Genomic DNA, 17,190 nt, shown 5'->3' with positions numbered 1-17,190 from the left:
ATATGTGAATGTGTGTAAGTGAGCGTGTGCGCAAATAGGCTTTATCTGTGGTAATACTGAACTGTATATTTATAGCCCATCTAGATAAAGGGTGCCTGTTCATACTCTACCACCTCAATTAGCCACCCCATAGGTGGAGTAATTCAATCAGGATTGCCTAGAGCACTGTAGCACAGACACTCTCACGCTCAGTCCAGCCAGACTCAGCATACAGGAAGGCTGCTCAGTCTCGAAGGTAAGGACTCACACAGGTACTCTGCTAACCCTAAAATAACACAATGAACTGTACATTTTCTTTTTTCACAGCTTCTACCTTATATACAGATTACTTAAATACCAGGAAGAATTTTTTCTTTTCCTTCTCGTTTCCTAACCCAGTACTAATTCTAGTACCCACAGAGGCTCTCTGTTACAGTCCACTTTCTGAAACAGTAAAAAAGGAACTCTCTAACATGCTCTAACTTTCTAGCACTCCAAAATTGGTTATATTATCATCAAACACACTAGCATTGTATGAATCAGAACACTCTCATTCTTACCCTTTGTAGCAAAAACCCACTGAAGGAAAACACAGTAGATATTTGTACACACACACACACACACACACACACACACACACACACACACACACACACACACACACACAAACAGACACACAGACACACAGCAAAGGATCCCAATGGCATGCACCATTGTCATGTAAAATCTAAAAGAGAGCGATCTGAATGGATGAAACAATTTAAAATAAGTAAAGCCATTAAAAGCCTAGACAATTTACTGAATGTTATTGCTTATCCTTTTTAGGTCAGACTATGTTTTTGTTTTCTCTCCTCTACATTCTTTCATGAGAATGAATTGGATTCGGAACATATTAAACATATGCTTTCATTCGGCAGAGAAGGTCATAAAAACTTGTATACCAATGACAGAATGGGTGTTCTTGACTACGATGTAATAACATCTGCAATAAAAAGGAAGATTTTATTGGGTATTTGGTAATGGAAATAAGTCACACTGAATTATTTTAGATGTGGCCTAGGCAGGGTGGGATGTACTCTATGAAGGTTATATTTATAACTCCTGACAGATTTTCCAGCTTGTCCAGATTGTAGGGAACCCTTAAATGCCTTTTCAAGATTCAACAACTATAGATTTCCCTGTCCAAATGGGTTCAGAGAGTATTATACTTATAACTGGTAATGCATGAAACAATGTACTATATGGGAACAAAGCCCCTATAGGTGGCTGCATTCTCCTCTCACTTTTCTAAATATATGGTCAGATATAAGGAGTGGATAATTAGGCTGTGAACACTATGTCTGACTCTCATGGGAGAGTCTTCCACCTGTCTTATTAAATGTCTCAGAAAGCTTTCAGCATCCACTGCAAGGCTCTGCCTTTGTGTGACCATAGACACAAAGTTACTAAACATAGCCAGAGATAGTGAAAGGCTGGGAGATTAAGGGAACACATGGTGCCAAAGATGAACTGACAGAAAGGTCTTGGGGTCAGTGTGCTAGTGTCAATCACTAGGTGACCAAATGTTATATATTAATAGAAATATTTATATCATTTACCATCTAACTCTTGATTTAATCATAAGCAAATGTAATTCTCAGAATGCCATTTGACGTTCAGAGAGTTCAATACAAGAATACACAGAGAGAAGCAAAAGAGACATATAGAGAATCATGAAAAAGATTTAGAGAAGAGAAGACAGCAGTCAGGACCAGTAGATTGGCTTTTAATAGACTAAAGAGACATTAGGTAACAAGATATCCTTTGAATGGATGAACCATGATGAACGGACTGAGATAGAAATTTATCTGGATGATTATTTTTATTACCTTATTTTATCTTTTAAAAAGTAAAAAAATTTCTGTTTACAGATAATGTCATCTGTAAGATGGTGTCTAATAGCTTGATAGATGAAAGCATTAATAGATATATATTAATAATAAATGACAAGTAATAGAAATTAGTAAAGCGTTTGGGCACATGTGGTAAAATAGTTCAACTTCAAATACCATTGCGCCAAATCAAGTTCAAAACTAATATCCAATTACAGCTAAGTCTCAAAGACATAACTTTCCTTCAACAGCTGTATAACATTACAAAAAAGTGTACATTACCATTTGTATTATGATTTAAGATTTTTTTTTTATCTAGAGAGATCATCATTTTAACTCGCAATAGATAGATCGATCGATAGATCGATAGATAGATAGATAGATAGATCGATAGATAGATAGATAGATAGATCGATAGATAGATAGATAGATAGATAGATAGATAGATAGATAGATAGATAGATAGATAGATAGATAGATAGATAGATAGACTTTAGAAGGAAATATGACAAATTGACATGCATGCTACTCTAATTAAACAAAGGTAACAAACCAATAGAAAATCAATGATATGACTTGGAGGAAGACCGAAAGCTTGGAGTGCAGAGGCAAAAATAAATAAATAATAAATCCAACAGAGTGTAGTGAGAAATTGAGGGGGGGGCAAAGTGAGAGGAGGAGCAGTGAGAAAAATTGTAGATGAGAAAAGAAAACTGAAAGAGGGAGTTAAAGCAAGAGGGCATACTTCTCCCACTTTTCTCAATTTGCTGCCTTATATGGTCAAACTGTGGAAAGGGATTTGGTAAAGAAATGCAGCTTGGGCAGCACACAGTTTCAGTCCGCTTCATGCAGTGAGAGGAGAAGGGTGGATGTGTATGAGCGTCAGGGACTGGTCTCACTCACACACACACACACACACACACACACACACACACACACACACACACACACACACACACACACACACACACACACACACACAGCAGAATAGTGAAGACAGCTGGCAGTGTGTAAGATGCGTTATGGCGTCACAGGGCTCGTGGCAGGGATAAGCAGAGAAGCTTAACACAGCCAGGAAAGAGAGCGCTGCAGATGTGAGTACCCACTATTCCAGCATACCAACATTCTCCATCACTTACTTTATCAGTGCCAAGCATGCCAGGAGCGATGACATTAGCTTTGGAAAGGTTTTTCAGCTTTAGATCTATCTTTAGTGCTCTTAGACCACTGAAATGCATGCTTTTATTGTAGCAGTTTCACAAGTTTTCCTTTTTTTCCCCTCATGATTCATAAAAAAGTAAAAATTACATATGCATACAATATTCTGTTCCTTTACAGCTGTTACTGGGATTAAGTAGTAGTCGAATTAAACATCCATGCAATGTGATTATCTGATCTCATGAGTGTAATAGCATGATACTGAAGTGGACAAAGAGGTTGGATTGGGCTGACTTCATACTTTCTGTATCTCACTTTCTATCTGTCTAAGGAGGAACAATGACGGAGCGCTATGACTGTCACTACTGTAAGGAGTCCCTGTTTGGGAAAAAATATGTACTGCGGGAGGAGAACCCTTACTGTGTAAAGTGCTACGAGAGCCTGTACTCCAACACCTGTGAGGAGTGCAAGAAGCCTATTGGGTGTAACAGCAGGGTAACTGAACACCTAAATACACTCGTATTGTACTTTACATACAGCTGGACATTTCTGTAGCATGTTATCTTAAGGGTTCTTAGCCTCCTTACTTGAGTGTCTCCAATAAAGAAATACTGCATTGCAACCCTGTTTACATAGAAACTATTTTTGCTACTGACCTCCAAAGAAGTAATAAACAGCCATGATGAAGTTATCTGGAAAAAAAAAAAGGAAAAATACACAAAACATTATTAATGACAAACACAAAGCAACTCTTTATGAATCAAGAAAAGAATGTACAGTATGTGTCTCATGAGACAGCATATAATCAATCACACACACAAGTAGATCAGTAAATGATGTTAAGTCTTTGAATAAATGACAAACACACAGCATTAAATTAACCTATTAAATTCTGCTATAGTGTCTTGCAAAGAAAACACTCCAACAGTACAAAATTTAACCTTACAAACTTTACTGCGACTGAATTTTCCCAGGACCTGTCGTATAAGGACCGCCACTGGCATGAGGACTGTTTCCACTGCTTCCAGTGTAATCGCTCGCTCGTGGACAAACCGTTTTCTACCAAGGATGAGCAGCTCCTGTGTACTGAGTGCTACTCCAACGAGTACTCCTCCAAGTGCCACGATTGCAAGAAGACCATCATGCCTGGTGAGAGATCTCAATCTGTAAATCACACAGATTATTGTCTGTGTACTGGTTTCGGTATGATTTAACGAATACTTTTCGTTTTCAGAAAATACAGACACTTTAAAAGAACCCACCCACAATACATTCTCTATTGAAGTCTGATAAATGACTGTTTTTCAGCCTGGGCAAACAGCCTAACTCTTAGGAATTTTAAAAACGGTCCTCTGTAGCAATAAATATATCACTTTAAAACAACACATTACATTCTCCTGTCACCACTGGAAATATGTTTTGTTTACGAATTAAATTAGGATGGATAATAGGCACAGGAGATCATGGCCACAGAGTGTAACTGAGTAAAAGTGAGTAATGTGAACTACTATTACACTGATAGGTGGGAAAATATTCATTGCAGCACTTGGTTCGGCTTGTGGAATCCTGTGTAAACAGAAAGTTCAGTGAGGATGCCCTTTAGGACACAAAGGCTAGTTTACAGACAAAAACCCACACCAAACCTTAATGAACTGTTCTTCCTGATAGTGTAGACACAACAAATGGGCTTCAGGATAATACAAATAACACAAAGTTGATATTAATCACTGAAACGCTGAATTAATATATTTGTATTAATTAAAAGTAAATGCAGTTTTGTCCTTCGTGTGTATAACCAGCTGCACTGAGTAACTTCAGTTGTCAGGTCTTCTTTCAAATTTATATGTTTAAAAATGTAAGTTGCTTAATTTGCTCGTGTCTCCACAGTCTTATTGAATAAAAAAAATGCATTTAAAAACTACTGAAATGAAAATGAAATGAAAATGAAATTAATTAACTTAGCACAAATTAACTGACTACAAAACACATCAGAATGCATTCAGCTACATATCCATTCCTGTACTTATATATTTTGGCAGGCTCCAGGAAGATGGAACATAAGGGCAACAGCTGGCATGAGACCTGCTTCACCTGTAAGCGCTGCCAGCAACCCATTGGTACAAAGAGCTTCATCCCCAAGGACAACAACAACTATTGTGTGCCCTGCTATGAGAAGCAGTTTGCGATGCAGTGTGTGCAGTGCAAGAAGGTAATCTGTTTTAAGGCTACATCAAATGCCTGCCACATTAAAAGAAAAACAGTGAATTCTTCATGGTATGGAGGATATTTGCTGGTTGATGGTTTGAATCCAGTAGTGTCCTTAAAGAGAAAAGTGAATCAGTATCAACTTATTCAGACTGATGATCTTTATTCTACGACAGAACATTTCTATCCTGATAGGAGAGTGCTGTTCCAGGATTATAATGTAATTTACAAGAAAGGAAGGTTGATTATGAAATGATGTAAATCACATGATATGCCCTTCACAATCACCAGATCTTAACAGTATTAAACACATTCGAATGATAGTGCTGGTAAGTGTTCTCCACAACCATCCTCAATATTTCTGAGGGGATATCTTTTGGAAGAACAATGTTCCAGAGACCTGTAGGAGCTGTTCTGGTAGCAGCCCAACCTTTTATTAGCATGGTGGTTTCATAGTGGGTTTCCATTTAAATTTGTCACTCATCCCAGATGATAATACACCTCTGAAAGCTGTGAATTCTGGGAATACCTCCAAACAGCAATGATGACAGAGTGTGCAGCACACCAAAGTCTAAAATAAGCAGTTCGATATACAATCTTTGCACTAAGCTCAGGAATGCATACTGAAATGTTTTCTCTCTAGCCCATAACCACTGGAGGCGTGACCTACCATGATCAGCCGTGGCACAAGGACTGCTTCCTGTGCACCGGCTGCAAGCAGCAGCTCTCGGGTCAGCGCTTCACGTCTCGTGATGACTTTGCCTACTGTCTCAACTGCTTCTGTAACTTGTATGCCAAGAAGTGTGCCTCATGCACATCTCCCATCAGTGGTAGGCATGCATGTGTTTTCTGCAACCACTATTGAAATTGTTTCAATATTAAATTTAATTACATTTTATATATGTTAGAATAAACACTGACCAATGTTATAAAGCAATATGGTGCCTGGGTTTTAGGACTTGGAGGGAGCAAGTACATCTCTTTCGAGGAGCGCCAATGGCACAACGACTGTTTCAACTGCAAAAAGTGTTCTGTGTCCCTTGTGGGCCGAGGCTTCCTGACTGAGAGAGATGACATCCTGTGCCCTGAATGTGGCAAAGACATTTAAGAATTCACCCAAAGCAGAGAAAAAAGCATGGCTGCATGGAAGAATTGTAATAGGTCTATAAAAGCTTAGTCATAGCTATAGATTTAAGCACCACTGATTATAAAGGTGCACTATTTTAGAACAGGCAAGTGAACTTTAACCTCAATAACGGCTTTAGCACTCAAGTTAAGAATACAATAGATGTCATCAGCTATATTTTGCCTAGATGTTAAATTTAATTATGGCATGAGCAAGAGGAGTTACAAAATAATAATAATAAAAAAGCCACAAAAATATTAACTCACTAACCAGTTTATAAAGACATCTTTTAGCGAGTCTTTACGAATACAACACTTTCTATATCAGAACTAATGCTATTTTAACTAATACTGTGCAATAAATCAAATTATGTGCAGTAAAATTCCACCTGGAATTATATCTGTGAAGATTTCTCAATAATGTGTGTGCGTATCAAAATGATCTATGTATCAAAAGATACGTAATAAAATCCTTAAATTCTAAGAAATGGTTCTGGTGTTCCATTCTGAAAAAAATTATAAATACATATTAAATCATATTTCATCAATATTTCACTTAGGAACTTATTACAAAAAAAAGTTATTTTAACCAATTGTATATTGTTTAAATGATCATTAAAACATTTGACCCTATTTAAAAAAAAATGAAACTGTTTTTTAATTATTAAAAGAGCAAAAGCCCCATCTAGAGGTCTATGTGGGAAGCACTGGACTGGCAAAAAAAAATAAAGAAAAATAGAAAAATCCATGCACTGTTTTTTTTTTTTTTTTGGCTAAATTCAATAAAAGCTACTTGGTACAAGAACCTTTCACACATTTAAAAGGGTTTAAAATGTCATAGACAATTAAATCTCACTCCTGGTGCGCATGTTCAAATGAATGAACATTGTACGTTGTTTCTAAATTCACAACTTTTTTTTTTTTTTTTTAAGGCAATTTCCCAGACCAAAATGTGTTAAAAGTAAAATGAAATGGCAACAGATTGAGTTATTAGAGACAGAATTTCATTTGTTGTACAATTAGAAAGATGTGATGCACAGAACATTATTTATTTAAGTAAAAAGAATATTTTTACAGTGTTCAAAAAGCGAAATCCATCCTCCTTGTCTTTTAGAATCTTACGTACAACACTGGTCAAAAGATGCTCATGAGGAAAGTCTGTTGGCACATCCATGAAGATCTCAGTGAGCACGTGAGACAGTGGACATCTAATTTTTAGATGCACGAGCTCATTATCCCTGTTATGGCCTCTCATGCCACGGGACACATGGTCCATCAGAAATCACTGAAAGGCACTTCTTTCTGTTAGTACTTCTGATAGGTGAACAGAAATCATGGCCATGTGACATGCTGAATCTTCTTTTTCACTTCAGGTGACTTGAGCTCCTGCATCAAAAAAATAAATAAATAACACAATAATGAATCTTATAACCATGACTGCATACATTCAGTGAGAATTCTGTTATCATAGAAGCATGAAAAGATTTTTGTTATGCACATAAATGCTTATGTAAATTACTGAATCATTCAGCATCAGAATTTTACTTTCTGTAATACTCAAACAATCCTATCAGGACATAACAGCCCCATTGTGGAGAATCACTGAGACTTTATAGTAAAGCTAAAATAAATGTAAAAAATCATCGAGGCTAATTATTTGCTTTGTTTAGTCTATTTAACTACACACGGTCTAACACACGGTCGAACTCTGTCTAACAATCAGCCCTGAAGGAGACGGAACAAGACAGATGAAGCAGAAGAGCCTCGTTCACACACCAACAGCTTTAAACCAGAAATGTTGGATGTTTACGAGAAATAAAGTCAGAATTGTGAGAAATGAACAACTCAAAATTCTTGTATGTGATTTCAGCAATAAAATTTACATTTTTCTAAAAAGGAAACTAATGACTTGCTCATTTTAAGAGACTCGTCTTATTTTCTCTTGTATATTATGTATTGCTCTTTAATAAAGAAAAAGTACTTCTTATCCGATTATTTGATTAATCGTTGGAATAATCGATGGAATACTCGATTAATCAAAACATCGATAGCTACAGCCCTTCTTGATAGTAAGTTCTTTTATCAAAATTAATATGAACATTAACTCAACATGCTTCCACATGACTGTCTGGGAAGATAAATGCATGAATGAGCAGTTGTACATATGTTCTTAATAAAGTGGCCAGCACGTGCAGGTGTCTAGGTTAATAAGGTCTGACAATACTGTAATACTAACAATGTAATACTTGTAAGTGGAACCGGTTTACAGAGTGCCATTAGTGAACAATGCTCTGAATGTACTCACAGGACTTTCGGGCCCTCCTGAGCTTGTTGCGCCTCGCTTTAGCTTTGTGCTCATGCAGTTGGACTGCACTGAAGATGGAGCTGAGGGACTATTCAGGCTGCCGTTTCCTGTAGGGCTTCTGGAACCTCCTGCTGAAGCCTGGGAGAAAGGTGAGTTTGTGGGGGAGCTGGAGAGTTTACGTATAGGGTTACTGAGTTTGATGCTGGAAGGTGGGGACTTTAAGCGATCTGTAGCTGGTAAATCATCTGTTCTCTTTAGTTTAATGCTGCCAGTTTTGGTGGAGCTGCCATCAAACACGATCATTGGTCGCTTCCTGCCACTATCTACGCTTGAGCTGCAACAAAGGTATAAATAAGGTTAGTTATTAAATGAAAATACAGGCAAGGCTTATACAAAGTTTCACTTAAGAATTCATTATTAAAGCTTAAAAAAAGATTCTGGGTTTGGTCACCTGTGTGCTGTGGTCAAGCTCCGGTGTGGACTTGTCTTCTCCACTCTTCTACCCCACCTGTTATTGGGGAGTTCTCTCTGTGGGAGTGGGATAAGATGCTGGATATACAACTCAGTGAGGTGGTCAGGGCCTCCACTGTCATCTGTCTTTATCTTTTTCTGCAAAGGAAATGTCCAAATGTTTGACCTGAATGTCTTGTAGGCACTGTATGTACTGATTGTCATAATCGGGATGTAACACTGTTTAAAAAGAAAATGTTTTAAAACAAATGGAATATCATTGTAGTTTTGTTGGCGATACACATATCACAAAAAGCCTTAAAGCATTTCACCATCACACCTCTGTAGGAGAAAACAGGAATAAATATTTTTCGCATTCTTTACGGCTAAAAGTTGTTGACACCGCGAGCGAGCCGCGCGCGCGCGCGCACGCACACACACACACACACACACACACACACACACAGGTCTGCTTAAATGAACGAGCTCACAATAGATTATAAAGTCGCTGACCACTTGCTCGTGTTGTTTATGACAGATAAGTCGAGGTGATCTGTGGCTCAGTGACAGCTTAGAGCTCTGTTGGAGATGTGTACACTTTTATCTAACCTCGTGTAAAACAAGTTTGAGGAAATCCCGAGATAGAAGTTCCGGATGAAGCAACAGGTCGGTTTCTGAGGTGTCTCCACCAGAATTCTTCATTTTCTGCCCCCGTCTATTGCTGCAGAAAGCCATGTTCCCCTTCCGGTGAAACGCGGAAGTGGCGCCTTATTTTTTTGCTTTTATGATTAATAGCCATGGATTTGGCGTGCGCCCTCTACTGGCCTGGTTGAAAATCACTACCAATCTGAAGTTTGTTTAAAACAAAGTCCTTGATTATGAATATTATTATCCTATATATATAAAGAGAAGTGTGTGGTGCTTAGAGATGACCATGAGAAACTCTTCTGTGGAAAGATACATTTAAGTTGAATAACACAATCTACAATTAAAATAAGATCAAAATCTTTTCATTTATTGTGAGGGTTTTCTTTTTCTGTTTTACAATGTGCCAATAATTATGACCAGGATTCAAGAGCAAATAAAATGAGTATTACAATAAAATGTGCATAAATTGCTTTTGCTGCAGTTGTACTGATCCACATTCTAAAATACGTACTGAGTAAAAAAAGATAATAACCATACAAGTAAGTCACAAACCTGATAAGTTTACTGACTGTTTGTTTAGACTTTTAAAACATTACAGAGCTCTTGACTAATATCTGTAATATCACGAGTATGAAAAAGTGACATTAAATGCAGACGGCCTTTCAAAATATAGTTATATAGAAAATAGTAATATAGAAAGAGCAGCTCAGGAAGTTTTATACACACACACACACACACACACACACACACACACACACACACACACACACACACACACACACACACACACACACACACACACACAAACACACACACACACAAACACACACACACACATTATTCTGATATATTTTTATGCCCATTGCTGGCTTAATTTGTATTTGTTGAATATTTTTGTACTCAATGCCTTTTTCTTTTTTAGTGATTTCTGTTTCAGCATGCCTTCTGTAAAAAAATTAACAAATGGTTATATGTTCACAATCTAAATGGCATTTTGAGAACTGTGACTTCACATATAACTTTTTTTTCATTACACACTTAATCATGAGGCACTGCAGCATTATTGCATTATTTTATTGCTGTATTTCCACTCAGATGACACAATTTACAAGAAGTGATTTATTTGCTATTATTGATAGGGTTTTAAATGATTGTGTGGTTAAGATTCTTTCTAAACATTTCTCTAAAATAAAACTGTGGCTTCTCATTATTTGTATTGGTTGTACATGTTGTTTTTCAGTATTAGATCAAATAGAAAAGTGGTGGTTTATTTGTTAATAAGTATGGCCTTTGTTTTTGTTTGTTTGTTTAACTTAAATGCACAGATTTAAAAATCACCACCAGTAACTATAACGCATGCAATAACTGCTATCTGTGCTGCTGAAATGAACATTTCGCATTGTATCCCATGCAGGTGATAGTCAGAGATTGTAAATAATATGTTTCTAATGGACTGTAACCAAAAATGAAAAGTGATACCATTTTTCAAGTTGCAAATTCAAATACTAAACTGCAGACTGGGACTCACTGCTGCAGATATAAATATTGCTGGGTCTTATACGCCTATGATTTCTCCCAGGGATTTTGGGACAGAGTCTGCAAGTTTTGGGGATAAAATCTAAACAGGCTTCCCGAAATTTGCGGATCCTCCAGCAGTAGATGACAGGGTTAAATACAGCCTTCAGGTAACTGAGCCACAGAGCCCCTATGCTGACTGGATAAAATGCTGGACTGACATAGAAGCGGTGGCTGAAAACGGCCAACAGGCTTACCACTGTATGAGGCAGCCAGCATACAGAAAATCCAATGAAGAGGATTAGGATGGTGGTGAAGGCTCTGGTTTTAAAGCTCATGTCCACGTTGACCTGTGGTGGGCGTTGCAGACCCGTAAGTCCCAGCTTGAGACCCACATTGTCTTCTGCAACGTGGGTGTGGATGCGCAACGCGTTTCTCCGCACTGTGTTCAAAATGCACATGTAGGAATACAGCATGACACTAAATGGAACAAAGAACACTGCCACTGCTAGCAGCACCATGTAACCCCGTTCTGCCAGTGACTCACTATATCCCAGGATACACTGGGGCACTCTTTCCACGATAATACCTGTCCTCCAGCTTACAATTGATGGAAGTGCCACGCAGAAGGACAGAGCCCAGGAGGCTGCAATCAGAATTTTGGCACGATGTGGTGTTAACTTGTCCTGCCGCTGCACGATAATAAGAAAGCGATCCACGCTGATGATGAGCAGGATGGAGACGCCTTCCAGAACAAAGAACCAGTAAAGCATGACAGAGGCTCGGCAGAACCCTACTCTAAAACTCCAGTCAGTGGAGGCCACAGTCACAGCAGTGAAAGGCATACACAGCAGAGAAAGCATAATGTCTGAGAAGGCTAGCGTGGCTAGAAGCAGATTGATAGCTGATCGCATTGCTGGCTTCTGATAAACTATCAAACACACTATTGAATTGCCCAAGAAACCAATGGTGATCATGAATATCATGATGGCGGCCAAGGCCACCCTAATCACAACAGGAATTAAACTAGTCTGAACCTCCTGCAGATCTGGTTCTGTGGGTCCAAGCAAGCCACATCGTTCCACAGAGCTGGCATTACAGTCAGACATGGCAGAACCAATATCAGTCCATGTTAGTAAAGTCAATGCTAATCCTTGCTATTATCTACTGCTCAGTCCATGGCATTGGCAATCTGGAATGAAAATAACCAAAAGACAAAGATATATGACATTAATACAACTATGCATTTATATAATCATGTAAATCAATAGAGGAAGCACGTCTTTAAAATGTAATATAATATATATTTAAAATAATAATTATTACGCCTAACTAATTCTGTATGGTAAGGCATGGGTTAAAGGACAATTTTTAGAAAGTGATTATGGACATGATTTGTTTACATAACATTGATTGGAATTTAATTTAAAAAATTTTAATAATTTCTTTATCTGCAAATTATAAACATACTTGATGTGGATTGTGATCATTGATTGGGTGGCCTTTGATAAAGTCCCAGGGACCAAAGGTTAAAAAAAATGTATGGAAACATGGTCTCATTACAGCATGATTACATTAAGCTGAAAAACCTTAATGTTACTCCTTTATTTCTTTTTTTTCACTTAAATTTAAACACTTACAGTGGGGGAAATAATTATTTGATCCCCTGCTGATTTTGTAAGTTTACCCCCTTAGAAAGAAATGAACAGTCTAGAATGTTTATGGTAGGTTTATTTTAACAGAGAGAGACAGTGTTCTGGCCGAGGCCAGGAGGTTCTCATCCAAGATTCTACAGTGCATGGGCCTGGTCATGGGGTGAAGTCTTCCTGCACCCTTAACAGAGAAACAGCCCCAAAGCAGAATGTTTCCTCTGCTATGTTTGACAGTGGGGATGGTGTTCTTGGGGTCATATTCAGCATTTCTCTACCTCCAAACATGGCGAGTCGAGTTGATGCCAGAGAGCTCAATTTTGTTCTCATCTGACCACATTCACATTCTCCCAAGCCTTCCCACCATTCAGGTGTTCATTGGCAAACTTAAGACAGGCCTGTCCATGTGCATTCTTATGCAGAGAGACCTTGGTGTGTTATCTTGTATTTCTTTAATTTTTAAATTATCGTGCCAACAGTGGTCTTTTTCTCACCAAGGTTCCTGCTGATGGTTTTGTAGCCTATTCCAGCCTTGAGCAGGTCTACATTCTTGTCTCAGATGTCCTTTGACAGCTCTTTGTTCTTGCCCATGGTGGTGGAGAGGTTTGAATGTAAGAGGTTTATTCTGTGACAGGTGTCTTTTATACACATAATTAGTTGATATTAGGGAGGGGACTAATTTGGGTGTGTGAGAGTCAAAATTCTAACTGGTTGGTAGGGGATCAAATACTTATTTCACTCAATGAAATACAAATTAATTTATATATAATATGATTTTTTTTTTCTTCTTTATATTCTTTCTCTCTCTGTTAAAATAAAACTACCATAAAAATTTGATCAAATTATTATTTCTCCCACTGAATTTTAGTAAGAACCATTGCCTTGCAAAACCTGTTCTTGATGAAACACTTTATTGAACAAATGTCATGGGAACATTATCCTTAAAAATCTTTTCTGGTGTAATTGAGAATTCCCAAGTAGAAGGAGCATACCGGTCAAAACTGATTGTTAACTTGCAAGAAGTAATAATATGACAGAAGCAAATACTTAAATAGAAAATGTTAACTCATTCCACCATCGTGTATCTTTTAGCTTCATTCTTACTAAATTGAAAAGTTACACAGATCTATATGCAACATAAAAAAAAGTATGTTACATTTGACCAAGTAATTTTATACTTACAACTATTATAAGTGATTTGTATGAAAACAGGATGTAATGCATGCCTGAATCTTCTAACAGACTGCAACACACTTAATATAAAATAAAAAATACTTTATGCACACTCACCCAAGTGATACTATGCCATGGTTACCATAAGAACAGCAAGGGTGTATAATGCTATGGGGAAAAAAAGAGAATTCAGAATCCATTTCTCATACACCAACACATTCTCACTCCCAACTCGCCACATATGGACGCGTTCATCAGGATCCCTTAGCGTCACTTTTTGACAACCTGGGTATCCTTTTGCATCATTTTACCTTTGGTGTCATTTGAAACTGTGTAACTTTTTAATGTAGTTACAGGTGAAGTCTGTGGGAATCCCCGGACATAAAACAATGATGCCAAAAGAGTACCCAGTGCATTAAAAAATGGCGGCAAAGCATCCTGACGAACCCATCCATATGTGACAAGTTTAGAGTGAGAACATGTTCCATACACAAATAGTCTACTACCCTAAAAATATCTAAATACACCTGTAGACACAGAATTAAGCAGAGGCTAGCATATTATTTTTCTGTTGTTTCTGAGGCCTTCAACTTATGGTATCGCCTGTAGCAATTTCAGGATCTCTTAAAACTTCTTTTGTTTTTCTTTTTGTTCTTCAAACTTCCAACAAATACACAGAAACATCATGAGAGTTATGCAAGGTCATTGATGTCATTAGCTTGGATGATAATATCCAAGGGAAATATCAGAGGGAAAGTTAATGGATACACATTATGAAGCTCAGTCAAGATCAAATGTAGCATGCAATAGCTTTTTTTGTCAGAATAGCTCATAGCAGGACAATCACTATATTACATATCTGCACATCTAATAGGTTAGAACTTTCAGTCCTATTATTGTAGTCCAATATTTTCGAGACACTTGTTTCATTGCTTGCTATTGCTGACAATTCATTTGTTTACTGCAATTACTTTTTAACCACTTAAATTTCTTGATTACAGCTGCTTTGTTTATTGATATATGTACATATTTGTTATATTTAGTAATCTACAGATTAACTGATCTGTTCACATGCATCAATACTATAGTGTGTAATTATTGTTCTGCCACCTATGCAAGTTGCAATGGTTCAAAATTGTGTTAAACCTGTAAATTCTTTCTTCGCATATCCCAGAAAGCTGGGCTCAGAGTGCAGGGCCAGCCATGGAGTAGAGAGGGTTAAGGGACTTATTCAAGGGCCCGATAGTGGAAACTTGGTAGTTATGAGGCTAGAATCCCCAACCATCCCAAAGCCCATCCCAAAGCCTTAACCATTGAGCTACCACTTCCTCCTATGGCCAGATCCTAGAAATTCACAGGTAAACGTGATTTGTATGAACACAAATAGTTCGAGTCCACTTGATTACATTATTTAGAAATTGAACTTTAATCACTGCTGCATTACGTTATCAACTTGTTGCTTAGGTACCGGAGATAACGCTGGAGGTGTGTCTAAAGAGACCCACAGTATAATTGTTTTACTGATCAAAAAATCATGAAAAGAGGCTGAACATGTTTTTTTTTTTTATTGTATGCATGCACAAGGCTTGTGGCTTCTTTAATATGAGAGTACATTTACTTTTAAGCACACTCAAGCTCCAGCATGCTTTACGTCTCACTTGTAGCACTATCTATTTATTTTACCGACCAGGACTGTCCATGACTAAATAACAACACCATCGTACACAAAGGACGAATGGGAACGCATAGCTTAAAACTATACCACTATGGTTTTACAACAGCATGGTGTGGTAAACCAGTACAGTTGATTTAAGTGCACGCGTTTGCTTTTTTTCTAAAGACGTACACGCGCCGATCAAAACACATGCGTGGTTTCTTATCTGTGTGTAGCTCGTTAGGCAGAATGAAAGCTACATATAATTGTCATCTCTTGCATTTATTTTCTTTTAGATCAATCCATGCATTGATCTGCATGGAACCTGGTGCACTCCAGCATACTGTGTAAGACGCCATAGAAAACACCGACATGGTTTTAGAAAGGCTCGAGCCTGCACGCGCGTAAGCATCTCACATTACACTTATTTATGCAAAGTAATAAAATATACAATACCTCCTTAAAAGTGTAAATCGTCGTCTTTAACCTTTACCTACCTGTTAATCTACAGTATATACAGCCAAACACACAGACAAATCTCTCTCTCTCTCTCTCTCTCTCTCTCTCTCTCTCTCTCTCTCTCTCTCTCTCTCTCTCTCATCATCCGCTCGTGAATCAGAGCTCCATCAGTCTAACACCTGTCCTTTCTCCCAATCCATAAAAGTGTTATTGCTGTGGGGGAAAATAAGAGCCGCCTCTACTGGCTGGCAGTGCGGAACGCCTGGCAACCAATCAATCAGTCAGCCAATCGACAAATCAATATGCACTTAGAAACAAACCTTCCGACAGCCTGCTTTACCTAGATCCATCACTCAAACTGAAGAATATTGTATAACTAATTCCTATGAAATGGCAGGTGCGGGGCCCACCACCCTTCACTCTTAATGTGAATAAACAAGTGCATCTCACGCTTTATGGCAGTGGGGAACGTGACCCATTGGACGATCAACTGATGGTTGTCACTAAGGAAACCTTTCAGTCTCCATCCTGTCCATGAAACTGACAGCAGCACACTTTGTACTTTCTGACGTCACGCTGTGACACACCAGGACCCACACAGCATGATTCACACGCACGCACGCACGCACGCACAGACACACACACGCTCACACATACAAGCCCCATGATCATGCTTTCAAGTTTAAAGATAAAAATGTATCGCAAGTTTTAAAGATGAATGTTATGGGATTTAAATACAAACCCAAAACCAGTACCGAACAGTATACTTTCAAAGACACTAATACTATTCAATTTAATGTAGACAGCTGTATGAAATGACTGAAGACAGAATTCAGGGATGTTTAAAGAAAAAATAATAATATTAAGGATGCAGTGTGCTTCCATAACTGAATTCCTTTCACTGCAGGTAGATCGAATGTAAATAAATGTATACATACAAACAAGTAAACAAAAAATGATTAAAAAAAATTACTATGAATAAATAAATAAATAAATAAA

General features: G+C 37.8%; 3 protein-coding genes across 8 annotated transcripts in view; 1 reads left to right on the top strand and 2 right to left on the bottom strand.

The window, feature by feature from the left end:
* Nucleotides 1-78: 78 nt before the first annotated feature.
* fhl2a (four and a half LIM domains 2a) lies at nt 79-6,826 on the top strand. 2 transcript variants are annotated; one of them, XM_083535902.1, is made up of 6 exons: nt 79-235; nt 3,340-3,503; nt 3,983-4,157; nt 5,048-5,217; nt 5,857-6,043; nt 6,170-6,826. In XM_083535902.1, exons 2-6 carry the CDS (start codon nt 3,348-3,350, stop codon nt 6,319-6,321), a joined length of 840 nt encoding a protein of 279 aa, XP_083392028.1. In that variant the 5' UTR covers nt 79-235; nt 3,340-3,347; the 3' UTR covers nt 6,322-6,826. The 2 variants fall into 2 exon arrangements, with proteins under 2 accessions (XP_083392028.1, XP_083392029.1); XM_083535903.1 differs by lacking the exon at nt 79-235 and adding an exon at nt 2,692-2,944.
* A 499-nt stretch (nt 6,827-7,325) lies between these two features.
* On the bottom strand, nt 7,326-9,855 carry cUnh2orf49 (chromosome Un C2orf49 homolog). Its single transcript, XM_083535908.1, has 4 exons — nt 9,703-9,855; nt 9,095-9,252; nt 8,644-8,977; nt 7,326-7,724 (listed from the first exon to the last, which is right to left on the bottom strand). The coding sequence occupies exons 1-4, from the start codon at nt 9,826-9,828 to the stop codon at nt 7,671-7,673; spliced, it is 672 nt and encodes a 223-aa protein (XP_083392034.1). The 5' UTR covers nt 9,829-9,855; the 3' UTR covers nt 7,326-7,670.
* A 949-nt stretch (nt 9,856-10,804) lies between these two features.
* The window catches only part of gpr45 (G protein-coupled receptor 45), a 90,597-nt gene continuing 84,211 nt past the window's right edge, over nt 10,805-17,190 (bottom strand). For 2 of the 5 annotated variants that reach the window (XM_083535894.1, XM_083535892.1), the window contains 2 exons: nt 14,196-14,246; nt 10,805-12,448 (listed from right to left, as the gene is read on the bottom strand). In XM_083535894.1, coding sequence (XP_083392020.1) covers nt 11,247-12,365 — 1,119 coding nt within the window. In that variant the 5' untranslated portion in view covers nt 12,366-12,448; nt 14,196-14,246 and the 3' untranslated portion in view covers nt 10,805-11,246. Of the gene's footprint in view, nt 12,449-14,195; nt 14,247-16,188; nt 16,530-17,190 lie in introns of those variants that run through there. The other 3 variants (XM_083535895.1, XM_083535893.1, XM_083535891.1) reach the window with 3 other exon arrangements.

The sequence above is a fragment of the Silurus aristotelis genome, assembly GCF_946808225.1.
Source record: "Silurus aristotelis genome assembly, chromosome: 3".
NCBI lineage: Eukaryota > Metazoa > Chordata > Actinopteri > Siluriformes > Siluridae > Silurus > Silurus aristotelis.
The sequence above is the reverse complement of the archived record's forward strand: the minus strand, read 5'-3'. Positions and strand labels throughout refer to the sequence as shown.

Excerpts from the sequence above, each read along its gene's own strand:
- cUnh2orf49 (XM_083535908.1), bottom strand. The coding sequence starts at position 9,828 with ATGGCTTTCTGCAGCAATAGACGGGGGCAGAAAATGAAGAATTCTGGT. Across the intron at positions 9,253-9,702 it reads TCAAACTTGTTTTACACGAG|AAAAAGATAAAGACAGATGA; the intron begins GTTAGATAAAAG and ends TTTCCTTTGCAG. Across the intron at positions 7,725-8,643 it reads CAGGAGGGCCCGAAAGTCCT|GAGCTCAAGTCACCTGAAGT; the intron begins GTGAGTACATTC and ends TTTTTGATGCAG.
- fhl2a (XM_083535902.1), top strand. The coding sequence starts at position 3,348 with ATGACGGAGCGCTATGACTGTCACTACTGTAAGGAGTCCCTGTTTGGG. Across the intron at positions 3,504-3,982 it reads CTATTGGGTGTAACAGCAGG|GACCTGTCGTATAAGGACCG; the intron begins GTAACTGAACAC and ends GAATTTTCCCAG. Across the intron at positions 6,044-6,169 it reads ATGCACATCTCCCATCAGTG|GACTTGGAGGGAGCAAGTAC; the intron begins GTAGGCATGCAT and ends CCTGGGTTTTAG.